The sequence below is a fragment of the Oryctolagus cuniculus genome, chromosome 18, assembly GCF_051225735.1.
Source record: "Oryctolagus cuniculus isolate XC-2025 breed Fujian yellow rabbit chromosome 18, ASM5122573v1, whole genome shotgun sequence".
Lineage (NCBI taxonomy): Eukaryota > Metazoa > Chordata > Mammalia > Lagomorpha > Leporidae > Oryctolagus > Oryctolagus cuniculus.
In genome coordinates this window covers 59,479,534-59,495,170 of record NC_142884.1, presented here as the reverse complement: position 1 = coordinate 59,495,170, position 15,637 = coordinate 59,479,534, and the positions used below count along the sequence as shown (strand labels likewise).

Sequence of the window (15,637 nt, the reverse complement as noted above, 5' to 3'; positions counted from 1 at the left end):
ACCTCGTGCGTCAGCCGGTCTCCAGTGACTCACCTCTGAGCGTGCACCTGCGTCTCAGACTTGCTTCCTCTCTGCACAGATGCCACTGTCACCCCCTTCCAGAGGAGGACACTGAGTCTTGGGGGGCTGAGTGCTGTGCTCCACTCTGCTACCTGGGAATCTGAACCCAGACTTGCCTGATAATTCACCCAGCAGAGGCACAGAGCAGGGGCGAGGGAGTATGGGAAGGAGAACTGGGGTCTATTTCCGGTTGCACCATCACTGTGTAACCCGGGGTCCACCCCTTGCCCTCTCTGGGCTACTGGCTGTCGGCCAGAAGAGGCTTTTATTCTTGAACCGTTCTCCCTCCAGAGTGGGTGCAGGGGTTTGGGGGTGGGAACTATGAGATCCAGGCCTGTGTCAGGGCTGGCTGTGGCCCCCTCAAGGAACATGTGGGGAAACTGAGGGTGGAGTGCGGGCAGCTCTGCGGTCACTGTCTGGGTACAGGGACGTGTTCTTTGCCACCTAAAGCCACCTGAGCCGCAGTGACGAAGGGAAGGCAGGGGTGCTGAGTCAGCACCTTTTACAGCCACTCTTGCCCCCGGCTTGGGAGACGCTGCTGAGAGGGAGAATGGGGCCCAGCCCGCAGACCTGACTGATGGCTCCTGTCACAAAAATCCCGGAGACATTTGTCACAGGTCCACTTCCCCGGCAAGTGTGACCTCGGCAGCGGGCGTCTTCCTTCGCTGCTGAAACTCCAGTGAGGCCGTGGCCACTGGAGCGGATGCAGGGGACAGGGCTCAGATGCCATCTCCCCTCTGGTCACCACCGGCTGCTCCCAGCCCCCAGCAGGGACTCAGAGAGCAGGGGACACGGCGGGGCGGGGCTTGGGCACTTCTGCGCTTCCTCCCCTGCTCTTCCTGGGTGACCTCTCAGCCCCTGGGCTGGCACCCAGCCTCTGGCTACCAGGGGACGGATGGAGGGCTGGGGCAAGGTCAAGGACGTCTCAGAGGGGACACAGAAGGGCTGGGTCTTGAAGGGTGGGCCGGCAGAACAAGAATGGGGAGGGTGGTGGGGCCTGGTCAGGAACACAGAGGGGTGGGGTCCCAGCGGCGCTCAGGAAAGAGGAGGTGCCCAGGGGGTCACCTCAGCTGCTGCTGATTGGCGGGGGCTCGGGCACAAGGAGAGGCTTCTGGTGTTGAGCACCCTTCTCACAGTGGGGCTGCCTCTCTGGAAGTATGCAACTGTCACACTGAGGTCCTGGGACACTGACATGCCCATCGGAGGCAACAGGAGCAGGGCACATTACGGTAGGAAGGTGGAATGCACTGTGGAGTCACCCACCTTCTGTCAGTTTGCTCAACCTACAAATCACCCACCCTTCCAGGGATGTATCTACATATGCTTGTGCTCAACATTCACTCATCCACCCGCCACCCATCCTCATCCATCCTCATCCATCCCTCATCCACCCAACCACCCCCCATCCATCCTCATCCATCCTCATCCATCCCTCATCCACCCAACCACCCACCCACCTATCCTCATCCATCCCTCATCCACCCAACCACCCCCCCATCCTCATCCATCCATCCCCATCCATCCATCCACCCATCCCCCTCTACTTCCGCCATCCATCCACCCACCCATCCACTCATCCCCCAACCATCCATCCCTCATCATCCATCCCCTAATCTCCCACCCCATCCTCATCCATCCACCCCCCCATCCCCCATCCACTCATCCACTCATCCCCCAACCATCCATCCCTCATCATCCATCCCCTAATCTCCCACCCCATCCTCATCCATCCACCCCCCCATCCCCCATCCACTCATCCATTCATCCCCCAACCATCCATCCCTCATCATCCATCCCCTGATCTCCCACCCCATCCCCATCCATCCATCCATTTACCCATCCCCTTCCACCCACCCATCCATCTGTCTATCCACCCATCCACTCACCAAGCCTCACCAAGTGCATACTGTACACCTAGACATGTGCTAGACGCTGGGAAAACAGACATGGACCAGACTAATACAAACCCCTTAAACTGCAGACAGCGGAGGCTCCCACACAGGGGCCCCAGCCCTGAGGGAGGACGTCCTGAAGCATGTGGGGCTCCCTGCCCCGCTTAGGCACAGCAGCCAGCTTCCAGTCGTTTCCCCGCCACTGTTAACAGGAGAGTGCTCACTGCCAAACAGTGCTCGCTGACAACCACCGTGTCAAAATGCAGCTGGAAAAATCCAGTTGACCACCCCCAGGCCCTTGATGATTCTACAAGTATAAGGTGGAGTAATTTCTTCCACTAGTTAGATTCATCCTGACACTTAAACGCACTAAAATTAACTCATCCATTCCTCTGCTTATACAAGTTCGCTGCGCTTACTGCCTTGTCATTGTTCACTAAGGCTTCATCTCTGGCTTGAGGAATAATTTATCTGTTGCCTGGCAAACTCACAGAAACTTTCACAAACCGCTTTTTCCCTAAGTCTTCAGAAGACATGGTGAACTGGCTGACACCACAGAACTAAGCCATGGTGCCACTGGCTCACCGAAGCCACACCAGACTCTGACAGACAGAGCTCCTATCTGCTCAGAAAGATGACCGTTTACTATAACATGGCCTTTCCAGGGAGTTCATGAATAACTGGAATGTAAAATGTGAAATTCTCGAATGCTGCGAATTGTCTTCAGCCACGTGGGAGAGATGGAACATTCCAACATTTGTGGAGGGCGTGTGAAAGCCATGTCAGCGGCGTGCTCTGAGACGAGGTGGAGCAGCCCAGAGCCGTGTTCTTGGGTTCAGTGGCCGAGCCTCCTTCCCCAAAACCGCCTTCCTGGAGCTGTGCTTTGGGGGGGGGGGTAGAGGAGCTCTACCTGCAGGCGCTGTCCACCTCACCTCTCAGGCTGCCCCAGGTGAAGCTCCATGGAAGAAACATTTCTGCACGATGTGAGGGCTACGAAAGGCTTTGCATTCCCAAGAGCTGTTCTGTCCTGACAGCCCTTGAGAATCGTGCAACTCATCCTCTTTGCCTTGTTGCTTTGGCGCCCAGGAAGCTCAGAGACACGTTGGCAGCTCAACTTCCAATCTTTTCTAGTTAGCCTCATTCAGCACTGTCAATCCACAGATTCCTTCTGCGAGTCATAGTTGGGGAGAACAAACCCGATTTAGGGTCTGTGCAGGTCACCATTACATCACCCACTACAGCAGCTGGGACAAGCATCCTAATTTGGGGTTGTTTGCTGCATTGTTTCAAGAGGCTTTAGGGAGAGGAAGCCTCCTGATGTCAGAAATGGCGTGTTTTAAAGCCGAGTGGCTCAGAGACACTGGCCAGGGTACTGAACACCTATGCACCTGGCTTTTCTCATCTCTGAAACAGGGTTATGGTCTCTCAGGGTGCTTGTGAGGGATTATTTACTTATTTAATTTATTTGAGAGATGGGGCAGGCAGAGAGAATATGAAACTTCCATCTGTTGGTTTACCCCCATATTCCTGTAACATCTGCAGCTGAGCCGGGCTGAAGCCAGGAGCCCAGAACTCAGCCTGGGTTTTCCAAGTGGCTGGCAGGCTCTCAACTTCTTGAACCACCACCTGCTGCCTCCCAGGGTGTGCACTGCTAGGAAGCTGGCTGGAAAGCAGAGCTAGAAGTGGAACCCAGGCACTCTGCTATGGATGTGGCATCCCAGGCAATGTCTGCCCGGCTATGCCTAAGGCCTGCTCCAAACCTGGAAACCTCCAAGATATTCCAGAGAGAGAGAGAGAGAGAGAGCAAGAGAGAGATCTAAATGTGAAAAACGAAACAATGAAGCTTGAAGAGGAAGCCACAGGGATCTTCCTGACCTTGGATTTCTTAACCAGGACACAAAAGGTACAGGAAAAGAGCTGGAGAAACTGGGCCATATTAAAAGCCTTTGGAGGGAGTCGGGGACTGAGATGTGAACAAGGCCAAGGCTACGGGCGAATCCAGTGAGGGATTGTGGCAAGAAGACTTTCAAGATCTATTAACTGCCCCCTGCCCCGGGACCTGGGGGATGACTCTCACAGAGGTATGAGGGGCTTCAAAAAGTTCACACAAAAAAGTGCATCATGAGACAACCAATGTAGTTCAGGATTTTTTACACCAAAACCAAATCACCTTTTAATTCCATTTTCCACGAAGTCTTTGAAGCACTCCTGGATTTCTTTGTGTGAATGCCTGGAACTGGTTAACAGACCCCGAGACACAAAATGATCCTTCCTGGCATCCCTGGGGACTCCTCCAGTTTTCCACGATTAGCTTTCCCCTCTAATGGGTTTGTTCTTTGCTGGACACAGGAGGGCCGGCGCACCATCCATCACAGCAGCTCAATGTCAAAAGCATTCCCAGAGTGCACTCCGTCTTGTGAGGGCGCAGGAAGATGGATTCTGAAACCCAGGACTTCATGTTCAACGCAGAGACGGAAAACAAGCTTTTTTTTGCAAATAAATGGCAAGTCAGAAGCCCCGGAGGACTGCTCTCTGCTGGAAAAAGTCTCATCTCAGCAGCAGCTGACAGGAGACGTGCGCTATCCAGCCAGCATCCGTGCCTCTGCCACCTCCGATTACCTAGGCTCCTGCGTCAGTGTCACTTGGGTACTTCTCATCCTGCAGAGGTTTTCACAGCGCAAGAAGAGTTCTTGGCTACTGAGTTCAACTTAGAGCCACATCCTGCTTTTATAATATGCTTCTGCAGCCTACTCAAAGTCAAAGCCAATGTCAGATAAAGGGACAACGGTGTGCGCCTTCATTCTCTTGCACCTGTTCCATCAGCCTCCCTCCCCGTGGCTCCTGGAGTGAGACAGGTCTGTGTGTCGCTGGGCCTTGCATTCTGCACGCTGACAAACACAGCACACAGCAGGAGAAGCACGGGGCGGGGGTGCTCTGATGGAGCCCAAATTGATACTGAAATGCCAGGCTCACATTTGTCAAACCGGATACTGAACTTCTTGTGGTCAGGCTGCTTGGTTCCGTGTTTGTCTTTAATGCTCAGCAGAATTTGTATTTTACGAGGATTTCCAGAGCACTCCACAGGTTTCTGAATATACGACCCCGGCATAAATGACACAGTGCCTGGGAATTTGGCAGTCTTGTTGTTGTAGATAATTGGATTTTATGCTTGGCAGACACGCCAGCACCCTCGTGTGGCAGGTGTAACTGATCACCCTCCTCCCGGACAAGAGTAATGAGGGAGCGATGCCCCAGGCGGCTTTTCTCACTGTCCGCAGGGTGCTGGTGACACGCTGTGTGCCTGTAGCAGCCACATGGACCGTCCCAGTCCTTACACTACTGGGCTTGCTGTGGATATTCTAAAGTATCACGGGTACTTCTTTATCTTGAAAAAATATGAGCTTTGAAAAAGCTCAGATTATTTCATGAGCCATCCTTTAACTTAACCTAAAACTTGAAATTTCAATAACAGGAAGAAAAAAATCTCTGCCATCCAACTTCACATGTGCCCAGTGTGGCTTTCTCATTTACAAATGTTTATCCTTTAAACAGCATCGATAGAACCCACTGGCCCTAAGGAGTACAAGTGGGTAGTCCACAGTCTTGTGAGAGGTATGATTTTATTTTCTATACATTGTATACATTGTGAGGTTAAATGTGCATAAAATAAAGAATGCTATACACAAGCAGCCCTACGGACTGTGCAGTCAGCTCAAGGCATGGTTAGGAGGGTCAAAGGGCAATTGACAGGAAGGACTTTGCAATAATACGTCGGAAACAGGGTTCACATTCATAATATAGAGAGAGCGCCTATATATGAAAGCAGCCAGTAGGAAAGTGGGCAAGAGGGGAGGGCATTGGCACGGTGGTGAGGATGCCACTTGGACGCCCATACCCCACAGAGGAGCGCCTTGGTTTGAGTCCCAGCTCCACTCCCCATTCCAGCTGCCTGCTCGTGTGCACCGGGGGAGGCAGCAGGTGAGGGCTCGAGTACCCGCGTCCCTGTCACTCACACCAGAGACCTGGGCTGAGTTTCTGATGCTCATCTTCAGCCTGGCCCCAAACTCTGGCTGCTGTGGGCAGACGGGGAGTGAACCAACAGATGGAAGACCTCTCTGTCTGTCCATCTGTCCATGTGCCTTCCAAGTAATTAAAAAAAAAAAGTGCAAAAGACTTGAACAATCAGCTCACAAGAGGATATCCAAGGTGCTAAACTATACTTATTCACCAGAGAAATTCATGGTAAAAACACAATTTGCTATTTCTACTACCTACTAGAATGACTAAAATGAAAACTCCAGACACTACCGGTGCTGAGGGGGCTTCAGTAAGGACCCTCGTCCACGCGGTGGGGGTGCAAATCCGTGCCCTCACTTTGGAGGCCTCTTTTGTGCTATCGATTGAAGCCAAACACAAGTACCCCCTCCAATCCAAATTCCACTCCTAGGGGAATGCATTTTCCCACAGAAAGGCATCTATCTGTTCACCATGTATTACAGCCCTGTTGTCCCTCCCATGAGCTAACCACTAGCCACATGTAGCCATTTAAATTCAAATTAACTAACTTTAAATTAAATGAAAAATGCAGTTCTTCAGTTACACTAAGTTACACGCCAAAAGCTCCATGTGGCTAGCGGCTGTTGTACCGGACAGCAAAGATACAGAACATTTTCATTATCACACAAGGTTCTGCCGGAGAGCACGGGACTACAAGGCTCAGGGCAGCACTGGCCGCTCATCGCTCAACACGGAAGCCCAGGTAGATGCTCCCTGAAGCAGGGCGGGTTCGCTGTTTGTGCTCCACTCACACACGGAGTGCCACTTAGTGATGCGGATGCAGGGCCTACAGCTGTACGCAGTGACGGGGTGAGGACTGCCACATGCAGCGAGCGAAAGCGGCCAGGCACAGAGGAAACAGAGTACAGGGTGCCTGTAACAGCCAGACACAGGCAGAGCTGACTTCTGGTGACGGACGTCACACCAGGGCTGCTGCTGGCTGGGGGCAGAGACCAGAGCACGTGAGGGGAGTTTCAGGGCACAGGGGGTACGGCATCTCCTGATAGGAGTTTGTGAAAATTCACTGAGCTACTCACAGGTGACCTGTGCACTTCTGTAAGTTACACTTAGTGCTGTGGTCAGGGAAGGAAAGAGAGGAAGGTGGGAGGATGGATCTGACGTCCCATCGGCTGGCTTCCATGGCACCAGGCTCCACCATGCTGCATCGTCAGCCGCCAATAGAGTAACAGGTGCCTCACGAAACTCCTGCGTACTTCCTCGTTGGCTCCTGTGGGTTATTGCTACTTTAAAAAAAAAGGGGGGGGGGGACCTTTCCTGGAGTATCTTCTCAGAAAAGAAATGCTCAGTTCTGAGCGCACAGGTGCCCAGCAGGGCCGGGGGAAGCCAGGGCTGCCAGTCTGTGCGCCAGCTCCTAGGGGAGGCTTAGGGGGCTTGGTCCCCCTGATCTGCATCCCCTCAGAGAAGTAGCTGGGGCCTGTCTCAGCGTCTGGGGCCTGTCTCGGCGCCCCTCGTTCCTCGGAGGGAGGCCTGAGCTGGCCCCCTTGTCCTCACTGAGGGCGGAGCTGCGGCTGCCTCCAGGCCGTCTGTGTGGACGCAATCCTTGCCCTAGACTGTAGGGTGACGCCCTCACACGCCCTGGGGCCCGGCCCTGTCTCTGCTCTACAGCTGTCTCCACAGCAGTGGCACAAAGCAGTGGGGGGGTCACAGGTGATTTCTTACTCCTGCTCTGCTCGGGTCACCCCAGCCACGTGCAGGTGACAGGGTCTGGACAAGGCTGGCAGCTGGCCAGTCCCTGAGGCGTGCTTGTCAGTGGGCCGGCAGGCCGCTGGACACCCACCCGCAGGACGGGAGAGGACCCTCGCGCTCCCAGTGGAACCTGCATCTAAGGATCCTGTTTTACAGGTGAACGGACAGAGGCTCTGGTGACGGAAACACATGTACTCCCGGGTTCTGGAACTGGGTCTTTCAGACCTCGCTGCAGTTCTTGCCTTAGGCTCCATTTGCCCCCAACGCCCACCCTTGGTCCTATTCCCAGGGCACACAGGTGCCATCCGGGGTGAGGGTCTGGGGTAGGGGCAGAGTTCAGCCCGGGAATGGCTCTCCATAGCAAGCCGAGTGAGTGTGGGGGCAGGGTGTGGAGGGACAGCCTTCAAGAGTTGACAGCTTAGGGATTAACAGGGGATGTGCACAGGGGATGTGTAACAGGGGTATGCCTCAAACACAGAGAGAAGAAAGGAGAAAGAAGTCTAAGAAGGACAAGCAGAGTGGGGAGTGCCCTGGGCTTGGATCCAGAAGCTCTGCTGCTACATGCCACTTGTTCCTGGCGGTGGGTCCCCGGGCACGCGCCTTCCCTCCCAGGTCCCTCTCTCCTGTCTTGAAGCAGGTGGGCTGCTCTCTACAGTGGGGATGCCACAGAGGACCGTCAGCCTTTCCCAATCCCCTGCGCACAGGTCCAGGGACAGGCCAGGCTGAGAGTCAGGGTCGCCCTGGGCAGAGAAACCCAGTGTCCTCACTGGATCCTGCCTGGAGGAAAATCCCCCTGCTCATGCACGTGGCTTTGGGACGCTATGGGCGCCGACCCTGGGGACCAGGCTTCCCTTGGCAAGATTTCCAGGCTGTTTGCTCCCGACGGCCTGAGGCTCCGTCTGTGGAGCTTCCCTTCCCCACGCTGCCATGCGTGCTCCCAGTGTGACGTCACCCGGCCACACAGCGCTGAGTCACACCCATACCCCGACAGCCCCTGAATTCACAGCCCCAGCTCCCGGCTGTGCTCTGAACTGCGGGCTTACACAGCCACTGCGGACCCTGCTTCTGCACCTCGCTGTCTGCAAGGCCCTCAGACGCAGCAGGCCAAGCTGGGAATCCTGACTCACCTCCCCGCCCCGGAGCCTGCCGGTGGGCTCCCCATCCACAAAGGGCAGCTCAGGTCCCCAACGGTGTCACCTTTCACTCTTCCTGTCACCCATCCCCAAGTCCACAGGCTAAGAGCGCCACGTGCAACCCTGCGCCATCATGCCAACTCCACTGCGAAAGCCCTGGCCCAGGGCAACTTGTCATGGCCTGGACCACTGATCTAGCCTCCTAACTGGCCTCTTTGCTGCCCCCTGGGTCTCTCTCCAGCCCTTTTGGCCACAACCAGGGGTGGGCAGGTCCCTTCTTGGCTCAGAACCCTACCCGTCTCCCTGAGCAGGGGTTGAAGTCCCCCGTGGTCTCCCAGGCCCTAGGCCCCCTGACCCCTGCTACGTCTGTGCTTTCCCTCTGCTCCTCTTCAGCAGCCTGGCCTTCTCGCTGCTGCTGGAAGAAGCTGCACCTGCTCCCACTCGGGAATTCCTCCTCCGGGCACCCTCTTCCTGGGGATAGCTGCACAGCTCTGTCCCTTCCTTCTAGAAACTGCTGTGCCTGTTGCTTCCTGTGAGCCTGTGCCGCTACCCATGACCTCTCTCCTGCTCTTTTGATCTTCATGGCTCTTCCCACCATTTAACATATTATTTAGGGGCCGGTGCTGTGATGCAGAGGATTAATGCCCTGGCCTGCGGCACCAGCATCCCATATGGGCGCCGTTCTAGTCCCGGCTGCTCCTCTTCCGATCCACTCTCTGCTGTGGCCTGGGAAGGCAGTAGAAGATGGCCCAAATCCTTGGGCCCCTGCACCAACTTGGGAGACCTGGAAGAGGCTCCTGGCCCCTGGCTTTGGATCGGCACAGCTCTGGCCATTGCTGCCAATCGGGGAGTGAACCATCAGATGGAAGACCTCTCTCTCTCTCTCTCTCTCTCTCTCTCTCTGTCTCTCTGTAACTCTGACCTTCAAATAAATAAATAAATAAATTTTTTAAAGCCTTTGTTTTAAAAAAAAACATATTATTTATTCATTTGTCTGTCTCCTCTGACAACGTCAGCTCCAGGACACCCAGGAGACGGCTCGTCCCTGATCCACTCCAGGCACCTACAAGGGTGCCAGTATGTGGCGAGTGCTTGGTCAATATTTGCTGACTGAATGAGTTGAATGCTAGCAGCCTGGTGTCGGGACTGTCTAAAACACACAACAGGGACCATGGTGGTCCCTTGCAGATAACCTGGCGGGGACACTGGTACAGCTTCAGGCTTTACCCTGCCTCAAGGTGCCCATGGCCTCAAGGTGCCCATGCACCCTGCGATGCCCCCACCAAGGTGCCGGGCACTGAGTGGGCACCTTAGCTCATGCCCTCTCCGCACGCTGCCCCACAGGTTGTGTTGCAGGATTCACAAAACCAGGATATCGCCAATTTCAGCCAGGGGAACCGAGGCTGGGCGAGGATAGATGGTGTGCAAATGATGTGGCTCCCTGTGCTCCAAAGCCCTCGCCACCTCCCTCTGCGGGGCTGTTTGTGAAAACCTCACAGATCAAGCCAGGGTCTTCAGGACTGGTTCCCAGTGAGACCTGTGAGTCCCCCCCGCCCCGCCCCACGGGCTGGGTCTTAGCCACTCCCTCACCCTTTCTGAGGGGAGAGGGAAGGGCCAGCCTGGGGGGAAGTCCTGAGAACCAAGCGGGCTCTGGGAGAGCTCAAGAAGCCCCTCCCCGGGGGTCTGGTGGACTGCGGGGGAAGCCCCCAGGCGCAGGGGCCAGCGAACAGCTGGAGCTTTGCTGGCTGCCCAGGGCTCTGCGAGAGCCCGGGCTCCTGCTGCTGTCACCCTCACTGCACTAAGTGCTCAGCCTGTGGTTGGATGCCCTCTGCCAGGCACTCCCACAGGCCACGATCGTACGCTGAAGGTTGAGATCAGCTCTCAGATGCCAGCTCTTGGGCAGTCACACTCTGTGCTAGGCCCGAGGACGCAGAGGAGGGGCAGCCAGGACGTTCACCGGCCAATAAGGCGCTGCCGCAGAGGGAACTCTTGACCTGAGTCCTGGGTGAGGAGGAGACTGGGCTCCACCCGGTCCTTTTGTGCAGTCGCGTTTAAGGTCTCGCAAACCCTTCACCTGCGGGACTTCACGGGGTCCTCACAGCATCCCTCTAACGTACGTGGTCTTGTCGGCTGACAAGTGAGGAAACGGGTTCGGAGAGAAATGACTCATGAAGCCACTCCCTTGATTCCCTGTCCTCAGAGCTCAGCCAGAGACAGACCAGGGTTTCATCGCACAGGCTAATGCCACTGGGGAATGCCTGCTTGTGTTTACAGTCTGAGGTTGCATCCAGGCTTGGGGGAGAGCGTGCTGAATTGGATTAGTGATGCCTGCTGTGGGCACAGAGATGCTGACGTGTGGAGTGTGTCCCATCATTTGTCCTCCTTGCCCTCGAGTTCCTCCTTCTGTTAACCAAGTCTGCAAAGGTAACTGTTAGGACGAGCAGGGCAGGAAAGAGGAGTAGGGCTGAACCCCAGATGCACCTCGAGTCCCCAGCCTTTTCCACTTCCCATTCTCCACCACTGAAGACCTGGATAATGCTGAGCTGTGTAGGTAGAAGGTGGCCAAAGGACAAGACTCTCCAGATCTGAGCATCAAAGATGAGGGTGGGGTTACTGTTGCCATTTTAGAGATGAGCACATCAAGGTTTCTAGAAGGCACTTACTCCAATCACAAGGTTGCACTTGAACTTGAGCAGTGTCGACTGACTCCACCACCCCGACTCCCAGGGAAGCCCAGCCCACCCAGAGGCCCTCCCCGGCTGTGATTCCCTGCCAGCCCAGGGACAGCCCGCATGCCTCCATGAGCTTGGCAGGGACTTCTCCACGGACGACCGGGTGCTACCTCCTGCCCTCTGCCATGGCTCCAAAGCCCCTTCTTCCCCAGATCTGTCCCCAGGGGCCAGAGGGAGATGGGTGGTCCCTCACCTCCCAGGAAGTATAGGGAGCTGCTGTCTGCAGGTGATGAAGAAGAGGTTGTGAGGCATCTGTTCCAGGAGCCTGGTTCCTGCGGAGATCTGGGGGAGTCCTGGGCTGCCCTGCCCAGCTGGGGGCAGAAGGAGGAGGCCCCACATCTCCAGTTCCTGGGGAGCCAGGCTGGCCCTCCCCACCCCCTCAGCACGCAAGGCAGGACTGGAGATGGGCTCACAGCCTGGCACCTGCTGGCCAATGATTCCACTTCCCTCTGGAAAGTACCGGATCACAAAGCTTGCAGGGTTCCCTGGGCCAGGACTCCTCCTGCCTCCCCCTTTCCCATTCTTGTTCCTCCCTCTGCCTCAGTCTTCTCACCCGCAAATGGGGCAAAGATAAGCTGAACTGAAGGTGCCTTAAGGTGATGAGGCTTCGGGGGTGGGGGTAGCAGGTGTGGGCAGTGCCTGGGAACAGTCAGCCCAGCCTGATGCCTGCAAGGCCCATGGGTGAACCTGCTCATCCCAGGGTTGGCAGGAAGTGGGCAGACCTGTGCCTGTAGGAGGGTTGGCACTGCCTACCCTGCACTTGGTCGATGGGACCCTTTCATCTACGGATCCCTGATTACAACAGATTCCCAGTCCTGACTCAGCAAGCAGAAGGCAGGGCCGGTTATGCATCCCTCCCCCCCACCACCCCGGCAATAATAGCAGGTGGTGGTGGTTCAGGGGCTCAGGGGCCACCACAGGGGAAAGTAGGTGGCTGCTGAGGTGGGGCAGGGGCCTGAGTTGGGGGATGAGGAGCTGGTGGAGACCAGGGAGGGGGAGCTCCAAGGAGGCTGCAGTCTTGGGCACCAGGGACACCCCAGTCTGTCCATCACCTGGACTGGTGGCATCAGGGAGCCATGAGGCTACCACAGGGTGAAGTCATAGGATGGCTTTGGTAAATGAGGGGCTTCCTGGCGGGGGATCCATGGGACACTGATTCCAGGAGACGTCCACAGGTTCGCTAGGTTTGGGTGGAGCAGCAGGCTTTCCCTCTCCTATGGGAGTCCCCAGTACGCATCGCTGCTCTAAAGGCTCTGAGAAGTCCTGCAGCCTTGTTACCGTGTCTCAGCCCACACTGAGCACATCCACAGCCCTTGAGGAGCTTAGATCCGAGCGTGGGAAAGGACTGACACAGAGGCCTTGGCCGAAGTGGGAATTCCAGGTTTCACGCAGCATCTCGCAGGTGTCACAAGTCTCCTTAGGGCCCGCCCCACATGCATGCCACCACACCGGACCCTTGGCTGGACCCACAGACTTCTTTGGCAAATATCCTAGCGCCACTCTCTGCAACCCCACTCCAAGCTCTGCCCTGGCCAGGCCCCAAGCGAGCGGCGGAGACGCGGGGAGACTTACAGGGGCAGGGGCGTTTGAAGGACATGTAATCCTTGGAGCAGAACAGCGGAGCCAGCCTGCCCGCGGCACGGCTCTGATTCTCGCAGGGAACGCCCCTCCACTCACCTGCGGAGACACAAACAGGCAGGTGATGGGCTGCCCACGTCCCCTGAGCTGGCAGCCTCTGAGGGTGAGCACAGTGACTTTGAGCACAGGTGTCCAACCAGGGCAAGGACCTGTGGGCCCTCTGGTCTGTAGTCTGGGGCATGGGCTCAGAAGTGGGATGAGTGCGTGCTGGGGTCCCAGTGGCAGGAGGTAGGGGGAAAACCCCTGCAAGATGGGCCATCAGGCAGGAAAATAGGGGCTAGGAGTTCTGGCTGATGAGGCCGTGAACGCCCACTGTCTCAGACTGCTTCCACGGACCACAGCACCCCAAAGCTCTGAATACTGCTGGGGCTGGAAAGACCCTTCAAGACCAGCCCAATGGCCCCATTCGACAGGAGGGAAAACTAAGACACAGAGAGAGTGAGCTCATTCAAGGCCTTACAGCTAGCTCTGGAGGGGTGTTCCTCAACACCTCGCTCAGACACTGATATTATTATGGTCACCCCAACAACTTTAAGAGGAAGCTACCTTTCTCATCCTCACTTTAAAATCAGGAAGTTGAGACTCAGAGAGGTCAGGTAGTTTGCTCAGAGTCACACAGCTTCTAACAATGGGCTGGACCTAGAATCCAGCACTGCTTGGCTGCAAAATGCACTGTGAGAAGGCACCCGATGCAACACAGGCCCCCCCCCCCCCCCCATGAACTTGGGAGCTCTCTGGCCACCTTGGGCAGCAAGGGAGCAGCAGCAAGGGACCAAGCTCCCTTGCTGCCCATTCGCAAGGAGGCAACATTATCTAAAAGTAATCCGGATTAATTCAGTCTCTCCTGCGTGGACCCTGGTGATATGAGGTTGTGGGAGGGAGACGGGGCTCTCAGCTCTAAGGGAGTGGGGGCACCTGTTTGACAGGCAGCAAACTGCACCATGAGGCTCGCTGGGCAGGGCCCACCACGCAGAGTGCAGCAGCAGCAGTGCTGTGGGGCTGGTGGCTTCCCAGCTCTGGGCAGGTCACCGCTGTGGACAGGATGTTTTCCGGGGTGGCAGGTTCAGAGGCAGGGACCCCTAGAATGGTGTATTTTTTTCCTCCAAGTGAGTCCCCTGTTTGGACAGAGCCGTGGATGAAGCCAACTGCACTGAGTCACTGGTGAATGAGAGGCATGTCTGCAGTCTGCCACCAAGTCCCATTCACGAATGCTGCTGTCAACTCTGCTGCTTCCTGGGGAGTGCCTTTGGGCCAAGTATGTGCTCTCTGTGCCTCAGCATCCTTCCTAGCAAAGTGACATAAGAGCCCTCAACCTGCTGCAGGCTCGTGGGCTCTGTATGGAGAGCCCCTGGCCTGGGGAGGCTGCCCTGGGAGTCCCTCTCTCCAGGTGTCTCCTGCAGTCCCCTCCTGACACTGCCCCTCCTTCCCTGGTGTCAAGTCTCACCCCCCCCACCCCAACACCCACTCCCAGTCTCCATGGAAACCGATGGATGAGTTCTGACCTGTGGATGCGAGGGTGGGAGGTGATCTCCCAGGCTTGGTAGGCAAGGCTGCTTGGGGAACTGTGATTTCACATAAGAAAATTCTAGAAGCATCGTGGGGCCTGCCATCCACACATTCTAAAAGCACATGTGTCTGCATTCATGCTGGTGGGGGTGCTGTATGTGCACACACATGTGTGTGTCTAGGGAAAGCAGTCAGTCATCCCTTAGGCTGCTCCAGAGAGATCTTCCCTACAGGGAGAGTGGAGCTTGTCACTTCCTTCCTGGAAACCCGTAGCTCTGCGGTGCCCTAGCAATTGTCCTGGCTTCACACCATGACCTCTCCTGCCCTGCGGTGCTGCCTGTCTCTTCAGTGCACATGCTTAGTGAATGCACCCAGAATGTACACCTGGTGCTATGGGGGGTGCTGATGTCCCTCCCCCCTCAAGGGGTTGTCCCCAGGGTCTGCTTCCCCCAGAGGTCCCTGGTCCCTGGTTTCCTTCCACAGGGCCCTGTGACCCTGTGATGAAAGCTGAGGTGTGTGAGAACATCTTTCCATTCTGCAGATGGGAAGACTGAGGCTCAGGGTGATAGCAGGGCCAAGGTCACAGAGAAGAGATGGGGGAAGAGCTTCCGTCTGTCATCATCTCCCCCTCCCTGCCCCAGCACCCCTCCGTGACCACCTGCTGCCCTGGTGCTCTGGCTGGCCAGGTCCTGGTCACACATCTGTTCCCTTCCCCCAGCAAACTCCTACAGAGCTGTCAACGCCCCACTCACAAGTCCTCCCCAGAGAGGTCCTCCTTGACTGCTGCAGGCACAGCGGCCACTGTGGCTGCTTCTGCACCAAGGGACATCCTTCCAGGATGTCTCCGGTCCTGAATCCTTGTAGATCAGGGGCCAACATGGCCTCTGCTGATAGGGCTGGGTGCTGAGGGGCA

The 15,637-nt window shown here is 56.3% G+C and overlaps 1 protein-coding gene across 1 annotated transcript in view; it reads right to left on the bottom strand.

Moving 5' to 3' along the window:
- The window catches only part of BEAN1 (brain expressed associated with NEDD4 1), a 38,815-nt gene that overhangs the window by 16,336 nt on the left and 6,842 nt on the right, over positions 1-15,637 (bottom strand). The window contains exon 2 of the mRNA XM_070063495.2: positions 13,153-13,257. Coding sequence (XP_069919596.1) covers positions 13,153-13,177 — 25 coding nt within the window. The 5' untranslated portion in view covers positions 13,178-13,257. The remainder of the gene's footprint in view (positions 1-13,152; positions 13,258-15,637) is intronic.